Source organism: Gopherus flavomarginatus, chromosome 2 (assembly GCF_025201925.1).
Source record: "Gopherus flavomarginatus isolate rGopFla2 chromosome 2, rGopFla2.mat.asm, whole genome shotgun sequence".
In the NCBI taxonomy this organism is placed as follows: domain Eukaryota; kingdom Metazoa; phylum Chordata; order Testudines; family Testudinidae; genus Gopherus; species Gopherus flavomarginatus.
The window spans coordinates 78,134,332-78,147,083 of record NC_066618.1 but is presented as its reverse complement, the minus strand read 5'-3'; the positions used below and the strand labels follow the sequence as shown (position 1 = coordinate 78,147,083).

The 12,752-nt window shown below is 41.9% G+C and overlaps 1 protein-coding gene across 1 annotated transcript in view; it reads right to left on the bottom strand.

The window, feature by feature from the left end:
• Window positions 1–9,699: 9,699 nt before the first annotated feature.
• Window positions 9,700–12,752, bottom strand: part of CMTM7 (CKLF like MARVEL transmembrane domain containing 7) — a 33,579-nt gene continuing 30,526 nt past the window's right edge. Inside the window, exons 4-5 of the mRNA XM_050938557.1 lie at window positions 12,370–12,451; window positions 9,700–12,041 (exon numbers count right to left, since the gene is read on the bottom strand). Of these exons, the coding sequence (XP_050794514.1) occupies window positions 12,028–12,041; window positions 12,370–12,451 (96 nt within the window). The 3' untranslated portion in view covers window positions 9,700–12,027. The remainder of the gene's footprint in view (window positions 12,042–12,369; window positions 12,452–12,752) is intronic.

Sequence of the window (12,752 nt, the reverse complement as noted above, 5' to 3'; positions counted from 1 at the left end):
CATCAAAAGTGGCTATAAATACTGATTTTAAAAATAGACCTTACTATAAGTAGAAAGTAGCATTTAATCCTTGCTATGTCGGGACTGTTCCCTGCAGTGTGGGTTCCTAGTGTGTTGTCCAGTTTTAGTTCTAAATGTCCCAAGCAATGGGGCTTCCACCACTCTCCATAACAGATGGGTGACCTCATATAGACTTGAGTGTCACCTTATTTCTTTCTAAAATAAGAGGCTGAAAATGCCTTTTTCCAATAGAAAGGAATGAAAAACATTTATATCAATTATGTCATGAAAAGGGAACGGATAATGTTTAGGAACTAGTTAGCTCTATTTTCTAATATGCCATAGGCGTTCTCTGGGAGATGCAAGGCCCACTACTCTCAAAAGCACACCCAATTCTTGTCAGACTCGCAGTCTCTCTCATGTGGCAGTAGAGTGCTACCACTAGACCAGCCTGGAATTGGGTTCAAGTGAGTTTATGCACATTGTAGTGGATATACAGAACTGGAATTGCTAACTTAAAATGGTGTGTGCATGTGTGGTGTTGGCATAAGTTTTATGAGCATGATGTTGGTCTAAAACTCTTCATTTTTGTTTTTAAAGACTTTGGGATTACAACTCTTGTTTTAAGAAAGAACAGGAATACTTGTGGCACCTTAGGCCACGTCCAGACTAGGTATTAAAATCGATTTTAGATACGCAACTTCAGCTACGGGAATAACGTAGCTGAAGTCGAATTTCTAAAATCGAGGTACTCACCAGTCTGGACGGCGCGGCATCGATGTCCGCGGCTCTCCGTGTCGATTCCGGAACTCCGTTCGGATTGATGGAGTTCCGGAATCGATGTAAGCGCGCTCGGGGATCGATACACCGCGTCCAGACTAGACGCGATATATCGATCCCCGAGCAATCGATTTTAACCCGCCGATGCCGCGGGTTAGTCTGGACGTGGGCTTAGAGACTAACAAATTTATTTGAGCATAAGCTTTCGTGGCTACAGCCCACTTCATCGGATGCATGTAGTGGAAAATACAGTAGGAAGATAGATATATACACAGAGAACGTGAAACAATAGGTGTTACCATACACGCTATAAGGAGAGTGATCAGTTAAGGTGAGCTATTGTTCTCTGTGTATATATCTATCTTCCTACTGTATCTTCAACTACATGCATCCAATGAAGTGGGTCTGTAGCCCATGAAAGCTTATGCCCAAATAAATTTTAGTCTCTGAAGTGCCACAAGTACTCCTGTTCTTTTTGCAGATACAGACTAACATGGCTGCTACTCTGAAACTCTTGAGTTTCTTTAAGTGAACCTATGAAGACTGAGCATATACTTTTTCATAGATACTGGGAAGCAATTTTTACAAACTACTGTAGAAGCCATACAAATAGAAAAGAGCTGGATGTAAGTCCTTCAGAACCCAGCCACACTTGTACGTTGGCTGGAGTGAGAGACTTTATTGCTGTAAAAATGGTTTTGAATTTTTTTCACACTCTAAAAAAATATCCTGTTTGATGTTTTTTTTGTCAGTCTCAACTCTTTGTACCCCCCCCCCTTTTTTTTAAATTAGGCTTGGTCACAAAAGTGGAGAGGGGCAGTTTTAACCAGGATTAAATGTTCCTGCAAAAATTCTTGCTTAATCAGTAATAAAATCTGTGAAAGAGAGTAATTACTATAGGAAGCCTACCTGTGCATTATGTCCTATCGCCAAGAGAGGATCATCAGTAGTTGTCTATGGGATTATGGGCCTGCTGCCATCACTGTTGAGAGACTTAAACCTATTGCAATGGATCCTTCTCAGATACCAGAAGCACCTGAAAATTCCGTGGTGACAAAGCTTCCCAATTCCACCCTCCACACCTGGAAAGAAGTGAACTATTTTGCACTATTCCCAGAGTTCTGCAAAAGATGTTTTGACATAACAGCACTTGCCATCATGTTGATTTTTAGTTCCATTCAAAGCACAGAAACCAACTTGTACAAGAGAAATACCAAACTTCCAGTAAAGGGAAACAGTTTGTGAGGTTCTTTAAAAAGTATGTATAACTGATTACCACAGCAAATTAGCTGGATAGTGTTCTATTTAAGATATAAAATTTATGTATAAAACCACCTTTGAATATGTTCATTTGCTGTACATGTGTAATGTATATCTAGATAATTTTTAACTGGCAAATTTAATTTGTATTTTCATTGCTTTGAGATTTAAGGAGGGTTTTTTTATGTTTACTGGGTTAGGAAAATATAATGATTGTATAATTATGTACAGTTCTTTGGCCCGTACCACAAATGCCTTGAAATTCCAGTTGAAGTATTTCAAAATAGTTAAAGAATTTTCTATTCTAAACCTATGGCCTTTTGAATGTGCTATGCTTTTTTACTGGATTTCTAAAATATTTTAATAATTTTAAATAAAATATTAGTAAGTAACTTGCTTACAGTCTTTCTCATCTACTAATTGGCATTCATATCCACTTCTGCTAGAGGAAAATGAAGGAAATTACTTCCTCCTTTGTTTCTAGTTAGGGCCATTTGCCGTTTGATGGAGAGGGCTTCCGTTGTCCTTGGACTGGGGAGAAGTGTTCATCTTACAGTCTTACGAAGTTGGATATTTTCAATGGAAGTTCCCACAAATTATCGTCTGAAATATGCTCAATATTTGTGACATTGAAAAATATTGTGCTAAAATGGCTTGTATTAAGAAGGCTCAGAAACAAAAAGGTAGTTGTAGGGATGCATTTATTCTAAGTTAGAGAAGAATGATCAAACTACTCAGGTAAGATTGAAATTAGATGTCTGTTTTGAAAATGATTCTCTAAGTGCTAAAAAATTCTAAGTCAAACATGCAGGGTTTTGGTGAAATAGCTTTTAATGTTTTTCTCCTATTTCTGTTTTCATTGTTCTGTAAGGTCCTTCCATTCAACCAAGTCTGTTATGTTGTTGCTGCCATGTAATGGTGACAGAGATACACCTTTCTCTCTAAGACTTCTTTTTTTACTTATTTTTTCGCAAACCATGTGAGCATGGTATAACTACACACCCTTTTTTTCACCATATGCATTGAAATTGGTATAAAGGGTGAAGTGTACCTCAGTTTTTGTACCATGACCAGAGGGGTGAAACCTGTCTCCGCTGAAGTCAATGGAGCCTTGTTTTTCAGATGAACATATCAGTCAGCATTCTGTTAAGGATTGCTGGGACAAAAAAAAATTCTTGTGAATTTGAAAAGGGTTTAACTTGAGAAAAGTGTGACTGGAACAATTTAGCTACAAGCACAAGAAATAAGGCACAATAATGTAACGGAAGAGTAACACAGCTGTGGATTTATAGACAAAGAATGTAACTCGAGTAGTGGGAAGGGCAGTGCAGCTTGTTCTCAAGTACAAAGTCCATTTTACTATTGACATACTGAGACACAGCAGGGCTTTGTCCCTGAGTAACTCCTGTACAGTCAGTGGAGTTATACCAGTGTAACAGCAGAATATGCCTTTAATCTGTTGACTCACTAGATAATATGTAAGTAGCACCTGTACGCTGTGATTCATCCATCTGCAGTTAATTGCAGAGGTTTCTTTAGGGTAGGAGGGAGAGCTTCCTCTTCAGAGCAAGGAGCACGACATGCCACCCACGCGCTCATGCAATGCAGCTTGTCCTTCCTCTCTAACACTGAAGAGTGGACACTAAGCAGATCAATCACATGGTTTTATTCCTAGTGAATTCAAAGGAGCAATTTCTCAATCTCTTAGATACATTGGAGACACAAATAGGCTTGTGTGTTAAGCTGTCAACATTTCTCAGAATGATATTCAGGTTAGATGTGGCCTTCTGCTTCCTGGTAAGCTGCCAATGTACCCTCCATTGTACAGGCTGGGCACAGCCATCAGGGTAAGCCCTAAGTTTCTTTGAACCCTGTGTATAGTGATACACATAGATCCTATCTATACCCTGTTTATGACCAGGTCCTTCCACCTCTGTGTAATCACAGCACATCCTGCTTTTCACTATTCCTGTCTGTACGAGATCTTCCCTACTTCTGCAATTATGCTATGCTTACTTTCTCACCCACCAGCTTGAGACAGTTGGTATGAGCTTGTCAAGGCCCCCTCTCCCCCACGCGTGCGCACACACACACACACAGAGTGTGTCAGGCCAGGAGATGAAGAGCAGCTCCTGGTGATGGTGGCTAAGAAATTCCCTGTCAGCTGAGGCCCACAGGTGTTCGAGTGAGATGAGACCATAGATGAAGAAATGATGGTGACCAAGCTTGGGCGGTAGGGAGTGTGTGTCTGTGAAAAAGAAGTTGGTGGTTCGGTCATAGAGGCCTAAAATCCTCAATATACTGTATCTATAAAATTACTTCTCCCCCTTTTGACTAAATCCATCCCTTGTAAAGTCTATGGCCTTTAATGTTTTCCATTAACTTTCAAAAATGTGCTTTGGAAGAATTCTTATGTGAGATTTCTGAAGGAGCCTATAGGAATTAGGGGCACACATCCCATTGACTTTCAATAAGACTTGTACTCCTAAATCATGTGGATGTTTGAAACTCTTCCTTCTATATCTGCCTGTCCCCTGAGCAAGCCAGGCTTTCTTAATCAGCTTATTCAGAATAGTCCCATGTATACTTTAATTCAGTCAATATACTAATAAAAATCTTCTTTCTTTCTCCTCAAAGGAGCTGGGCAGTTGTGTGTGTGTGTGTGTGTGTGTGCTCCAAGTAACCAGAATAGCTTGGGCTCTCCCATTTGAAGACGGTTAGCTTTAGGCCTTTTTTGTAGTCTGTGCAGCTGCCTCTATTTTGCTGGTAACATTTGTCAGTTAAAGCAATTACCATTTGGTGCTGAGAAAGTGAGCTAGTTTTAAGTGCCCTTTATTCCTGGATTCTTCTTCTGTTGGCACAAAGGAGCCTTCTGCTTTCTGTGTGGTTACCCACCCTCCAAATGTTAGCGGCTGCGTGTACGTTCTGTCAGGCCCTATGTGCTGTCAGCCCAGGACCCTGTTTTCATTGGTTACATTAATACACCAGCAGAGAAAGCTGCAGCAAAAGTTTGTCCACAAGAGGGCAAAAGAAATCCATCAATGAGAATTGCTTGGTATTAACTTTCAAAGTCCTTCCCTGCCGCCTTCTAGTTTTACATTAGTTTTGGTTTAACCTCACAATCCTTCTCTTGGTGAGTGTTGCTAAATATGCATACTTGATATTTTACTAGTGTGAACTGATGTCTACCCTGTAACTCTAGGCCTTTTGAAAACAAAAGGATCAGATCAATGATTTTCCAGGGAGGGTTTTCAGGCTGGGGGACTTTTTATCTTCTGCCAGGTGGAAAATTTTTTTTTTAAATGGGATCAACTTGGGGATAGGGCCTCCGATGTCTGTAACTATTACTGCACCTTCTGTGGTTTCATTCCTCACGCTTTAGTAAAAACACAGAGGTTAGCAGAGTCACTATCTGACTTTCGTTTTGGTATAGTGATACAGCTTTTGCCATTTTCACCTTGTGACGCAGAAAAATTGCCATGACCATACAGCAGCCCTAATTACAGGGACGATGAGGTCATATGAACTAGTAATTAGTTGACTGTAGGAGGGAAACAGGACTTGTGCTGCAACAGAAAAAAAATGCCTTTTTATTTTTTTTTAAATTATTAAAATCAAAGTCCCAGTGTGAGGGCTGGAGGGGGGAGAGAACTTTCCTCTTTGGCAGGTAAGGCCTAGTGCTCTAGCACTCCTTTAGCTTGCTTTCCATCAATCACCCTCACAGCTAGACTAATGCATAGAAAATAAATAGCAAAGCAGAGCCAATTCTGTTGGGTATTTATTACCACATGGGAAAGGGCAATGACTTTTCTGTGTTGTATCAAATATGTGTGCATTGCTGCAGGTGGGGTATGCTTAGTAACTGCCATGAAGCCCCTTACTCAAACTTATCTCAAGTAGAGTACCTGGTTCATAATGTGTTCTGCAGATGGCTCAACAGTATAGACAGCTGAGTCTGGCACTCAGCTTTTTCACCAAGTATTTAATAACTGACTAGTCAGCAGCCAGAATTGCTTGTCTTTAGCATATATGCATGTACACTCAGGCTTTCTTGGACTGTTTATACAAGCATAGTCAGGACATGAAATTCACCATGGTGTACAGTTCAATCAGTGCCCATTGTGCAGACAGGACCCATGTGTGTTTTACCCCAATGTTTTCTAGCCCCATTCAGAATAGGGGGTTGGTTGCTAAAAACACCTGCCTCCTGTCTGCACTCCAGCCTCTATTGTTGCTTCCACCTGTGGTAGAACAAGAGTGGGAAGATGGCCCCAAATTCTCAAATGTGGACACCTGCATGTTTGTTTCTGAGCTGCAGTTTACCACCTGCTCTCTTATTTGCTTCAGGCTGGTAACCAAACCAATGATGTTACATCAGTGTAGCGCACCAGAGCTGTGTGTCTGCACTGCCCAGTCTGTTTGGCTGTAGGTATGCTTTGTGAGGGTGGTGGGCAGTAGAGAGCCCATGGAGATGTTCAATCAGGCCCACAGTTCCTGAAGCAGTGGCTTATGGGAGACTTTTAGCAAGGAAATGTGGGAGCAGGGATTTGACTTCCTGGCCCACTTACCTGGGTTTCAGGTCATATCCTCCACATGGAAGCCAGAAGTGTATTGTGTCCATTTTTATTTATAGTAATACAGCAGCAGGTGGAATTATATACACAGACCAGAAGGCAATGAGTGATTGATACTCAGTTTGAGATAAGCCCCTCCACCCTCCCCGCATGCTATATTAAACCTCATTGTCATTACACTTTATGACAATACCAAATTTTAATAAAGCTCGGACTACTGGGATAAAGTGGATGCAGAGATTTGGCTGCAGGGCCTGTAAGATTCATGTGGCTGAGCAAAGGACATAATAAAAATGATAAACTTGGCTAATTTAGGTCAATTTATATTCCAGGCAGTAGGATTCTTATTCAGTAAAGTGTGTTTATGAGTCAACAAAATGATGTTCCTAGCTTAATAGGGTTTAGATCTAACTGTAAAGCACTCAGGTCTGACAAACTACTGAGCAGCACCACCCCTATAGCTTTAATTGCCACAATTTCAGCACTATGTGCTTGGTTTGGTCATGGTTCATGAAGAAGAACGCCAAGCATGAGTAGAGGACCGGAGCTGGTCTAAACTTACATTGCCACAGCTATGTCTCAGTGTGAAAAATCCACATGCCTCAGAGCACGTAGCTATGTCAGCCCAACCCCTGCTGTAGACAGCCCTAGTTGGATAGAAATCCTCTGTCAACCTACCTACCACCTCTTGGGGAGGTGGATTAACATGCGGTACTGCAGTAAGTGCCTGCACAGCAGGTGCACAGCTGCCAGCCTGTAGCATTTTAAGTGTAGACAGAGCCTTAGAATGTCTCTTAATGATAGCCACAGCCTTTAGATAGGCATACACTATCCAGCTTCTGTTCCTGTGTGCTAAGCTCTTCTGGATCATTGATATACAGCTAACAGCAGTTGGTGATGGGTCCTCAAGGCTCAAAGAGGCCCCTCTCCATGAAAGGCCTACAGCCTTGTTAGCTTTAACGGTGCCAGGCTGTGAGACCCGAGTGAAGTGATGTGCGTAAGATAAACTGTACTAAACACACACAGGTAATCTGGTCCTTCAGTGGTTCAGCTGTTGCAGCCAAAGAAACAATTACTGACACAATAACAGTAGGAAATATGAACCAGCCCAGGACAAAGGTTTCGTACCAAAAAAAAAAAAAAAAAGTGTGATGTATTGCACATCCTAAAGAAGAGCAGGTGTACAGGACAACCAGACCCTTTTTGAACTTCATTGCTGGGGTGAATGGCCCACCTGGTTCTTGTGCTTTGGGCAGCCAGTTCCTGACCGTCCTCTTGGCCAACTTACAGGTCACTGGTAAGGTTTTTATTACATTGTTCCTATACAAAGGAATCCCTCACTGCTTTTCTTCAAGCACAGCTGTAACTCTGCAAGAGTGTTTTTTTAAACAAATCATCAGACTAAACATTGATAGAATAGACCAGGTTAACCACATAACAGTTCTGTACACTCAGAGCACTTTGAGTCCTTTTTGACACACTGACGGCTTTTAGCTACACAACCTGTTCACAGATAAGTGTTTTCTCATCACGAGACAAACTGCAAAACCAATCTCAGGCCTTCTGTCCCTCCTCAAAACCAGCCCTCTGCTCATTCCTGTCCCCCTGCAGGCTTCCTCTTGCACTTAGGCCTTGTTTGTCACTGTCTTCCAGAGTCAGGGACACAGATACTCTTTTTCCACCTCTAAACAATAATATAGGGACCCACTTACAGCCACCAGCCTAGCATGTGGGGGCACTCACTCCTCTCTGATCTCTCCCTCTGCTGCTGGCAGGTTGATGTAGCATCAGGCTCCAGCTCTGCTGCTCCTCCCTTGGGCTCCAGGCAGGCGGTAGATGTGCAGCAGGGGCAATTGTGAACTGCCAAGAAGAGGCGGCACTGGCCTGAGCATCATGCCTTACCAGTGGTTGGTGTCTGCTTTGATCTTGTGTGGAGCACTTTCCTTCACTTCCTCCTCCTCACCCTGGCTCCTGCACTCCATCGGCCACTATTGAGCTTAAGGGCACTGGGAACCAACACAGGCTCTGAGGTGGGACCTATGCAAAGTACCCTGAGGGTGAGACCTCCACTTGATGAGAGTTCCTGATAGTTCTAAGTCAAAATATAGCCCAGTGCCCTGATATGCCTAAGACGGACAACAGGAGACAGGCACCAAAAGAGTGTGCTAAGCTTTAACCAGAACATCAACAGCAGTGTGTACAAGCCATGCAGACTGATTGTCATCTCAAACGGTGGTATATACATCTTAGAGCAGGATGCCCCCACTTTACCCAGCTGAGTGTTGCAGTATCACCTTGATAGAGCATACAGCCTGAAGCTCCTTAAGTATAAATAGACCAGGCTGCATCTTTCCTCCTGTATGGGCTATGGAGCCTACAGGTCCAAGCAGTAAATACTTCATCTTAAGGTACATGATTCAGCTGCAAATTGATGCCACCTTCCTCAGGCTCAGGTTACAGTTCGTAACATTTTCCTTTGGCTTTAGCAGAATGTATACTCAGAAGGAAAGAGGATGTGAAATATGAAAATAATGGACGAGAGAGGCTCAAAAGAAGCACTTCTCCAGCTCTGTCTTGTTGCTCCTTCAGCTATGCAACAACTTGATGAGTGGCAATATTTGTTAGCATCTTCATTACCGTAGTTATGACGGGTGACAGTTAAATGAGACTCCCTGCATGTGCTCAAGTTGGAATTCTGTAGTGAGCAATGTGTTTCTGCACCCCACTGAAAATCCTTCACTCACAGTATCTGCATCAGCTACCATTGTTTGGTATCACCTCTGGAATTCTCCTAGCCTTCTTTGTCAGAGGCAGCATGCTAACTACACTCGCATAGTGATTTGCTCTTCGAGGGTGCATGTTTGACACATTAATCTGCTGCTCCTCCTCTCAGCCCTTTTTTGAAGAATGTTTCTCAACTGCTTTTACAGAACACATGCAACCGCTATTTGAAAGGTGGGCAATGAAAAACTGAACAATTTTAAAGCAATTAAAAGGAGAATTAAGCTGTCACAAACTGCATAGGCATCCTCTAACTACATAGGCTCATTCTCAAGCCATAATCTTCTACAAGACAAATGTATCATTCATTTTTAAACACTTGTATTCAATATTATACAGCAAATTCACAGCATTTTGTTCTGCATACAGATGCAAGCCAAAGGGGGAGTTTCCATTAGTTCTCCAGAAAACACATTTCAATCCATCACAGAATGATATCCAGCAATGCTATGGCCTTTAGGGTGCATTGAACTCCTAGTTGGGGATTTTTTCAACTTGTGGCAGGGGGAGGTGTCACCAATGGAAATGCAGCACAGGGATCAGTGACATGATTGCAGTATGGAAAGCTGTCTGAATAGACTGAGAGCTGTGGGAACCTGCTTTGTTCTGAGAGATCTCAGCTTCTTGTTAGAACTCTTGGCTAATCGCTGCTTGCCTTCAGGCTATTCCGCTTGGCTACTATGGTCAGTGAGGATGTGGAAGCTGCATATGTAGGACAGCGTGTAGCTGGCTTTGCTGTGTCAGAAGTCCATTTCCATGTGGCTGGGTGAGAGAGAGGGCCTGGGGAATGTCACAGTAACTGAGTGAGCATTCCCTTGACAGGAGGGGAAGAGACGTAGTATATCACTACTATTACATACTCATCTTCTGGGCCTGGAAGAAATCTGTCCTTAAACCTCTGAGGCCCTAATCCAAATCATGTTCAGTAACCAGCCACCAAAAGTAAAATTACTCAGAGGGGCTTAGTCAGGGAGCGAGTATCATCACACAGAGCATCAGCCCTGGTGTTGGCATTTTCAGCAGAGCAGGCACAGAGAATGAATTCCTCTCAGACCTGCCCAGTCATGGCTGAGGTGGACTGGCAGGGCACAGCAAGGAAACATGTGCCCTTCCTACCTGGGGGTTGTAGATAAATAGGGGATTATGTTCTCCTGAGCGGCAGCACTATTCCTGAGCATTAAATTCACACAATTTAAAAAAGACATCCTATCTGCAATGAACAGAACAAATACCAGACCCAGCTGTAAGGCACAAAGACAGGCCAGAGTGGGATGTTGTTAAAAATCTGTAACATTTAAGGCACATTTACCCCTGGCTGTTTCATGAGCCAGATTTACACTAGAATAATTTTCTAATACAAATATCAAAATTAGGTCAGTCACAATTTCATTTACAAACTCGGGAACAGGAGAGTTCTGCCACACTTCCCCTTTTCTTGAAAAGGGCTCTGGGAGTTTCTGGCTCTGCGGCGATAGATTAGGAAAAGGGCAGGGTAGGGGAGCTCTGAATTTGCTCATCTTCAGAACTGCAGAGGGGGATAGAAAAAGATAATTAGGTTGCATTAGCTGACACCGTTTCCCTCTTCCTGCTCTGAAACTGCACTTTAGGAGGAATCCAGGAACGGCCACGCTAGACACAGTGTCCCTGAAAGAACAGCTCTAACAGAGCAAAGGTAAGGGGCATCCATACAGATTGTAGGTTAAGTAGGAGGAGCCAGATGGTTCTACTCTAGGGGAAATGCACACAGGCACGCGCACGCACACTCCCTCACGAGAGAATAATTTCTGGGAAACTCAGAGTTTCCCTCTCCATGGGTTATTTCTGTGGAACAGAGAGAATGAAAATATGCAAATACATATATATGAGGAGGAAAGCAACAGACTTAGTGCACCACTAAGCATATGTTCTTCCATACCTATTGTACAGTACAGAGAAAAGAGTTTTCAGGGGGGTTATAAATGACCGTATATTAAAAATGTAGGAACAGAATTAATTATTTTGGCATCTAGAAAACTCAGTTTACATTTGCGATTAGAAGGGAGCATTCACAGTGAGTTGTCCAAGACATAGTTCCTGAAAAAGTATTTTCTGATGCTGGCCAAACAGCTGTAAAAATATCAATGACAATGAAAGAGAAAGTAAAAGAGAGCTTAAGGCAAGTTTCCCAGGCACAGACTGGTGTGCAAGAGTTGCTTTGTTAAAGGAATTATCCTTGAAGATTAATAATCAAAGGTGAATTTGCAGAATTTCCCTTCTGCAAATGCATGGAGGAAATCAGAATTAATCTTTCCATCTTTAAAATTATACAAATCCTAATTAAACAACTCTCCAAAGGAGGTTTGAATATTCTCACTGCACATAACTGGGAGCCACAGACCAGCTCATGAGACAGAAAGAGCACTTCTCTAAAGCTCAGAAAAAACAATTTCTCCATCAAACAGTTTTGACACCAAATTCTTTGATTCCAACGTTGGTTGTTTCTCTCTTTGCATAAGATGTTCAAGTAAATCTTCAAATCTACTGTATATAATCCAATCACACAAATGTCAACTCTCTCCTCATGGCACATGGTGGACCCTCTTCTTTGATATCCCTTTTAGAAAGGCACAAACATCTTGCAGTGGCCAAACAGTCATACAGCTGCATCTTTAAAAAGGAAGTCAGAGTCAGTTTGGTTTGCCACAGGCAAATTAATTTATTTGATTAAAAAACATGCAGGAAGCCACTATGAACTCTTTTTGGGGGTACAAGGAAATGGAGTATTCACTGATTATTACATGTAGGTTATGTTGTTGTTATTGTTAGCTGTTAATAAGTTACTGTGTCGACTGACCATGCTAAAGTACTGTGTTGTCAATATATTGGGCTACATGATACAGAACATTAATAAATCCTTCCATACAAACTCTGCCATGGAAAATGTAAATATTCCATCTGTGACATATTCTGCCTAGTATTAATATTTGATACTTACCTGTTGACTGAGTAATACATGAGATCTTGTAGGATAACCATATGCTCAAAGCGCAAAGGAATGTAGCTAAGAAACCAAACGTCTGTTAAAAGAAACGGTATATGTAAAAAGAACGTGTCTTCAGTTAACAACACTGTAGAGAGTCTCATGCATTCAAATTCCATAATTATTTATTCATTGATGGAGAAATTCCCCCCCCCCATACCGCTCACTGTGCCTTCGTGAAGCATATGAATCACTTAAGCCCGCAAATTAGAGTTTACAAAGGCTTTAAATGGTATATAGATCTCATGCAGGATCTCTGTATACAAGTGAATTTAACCCTGTGCACCCAAAAGTGTGCTGAATGCTTATACCTCCTAAGTACTTAAAAACAGAAACAA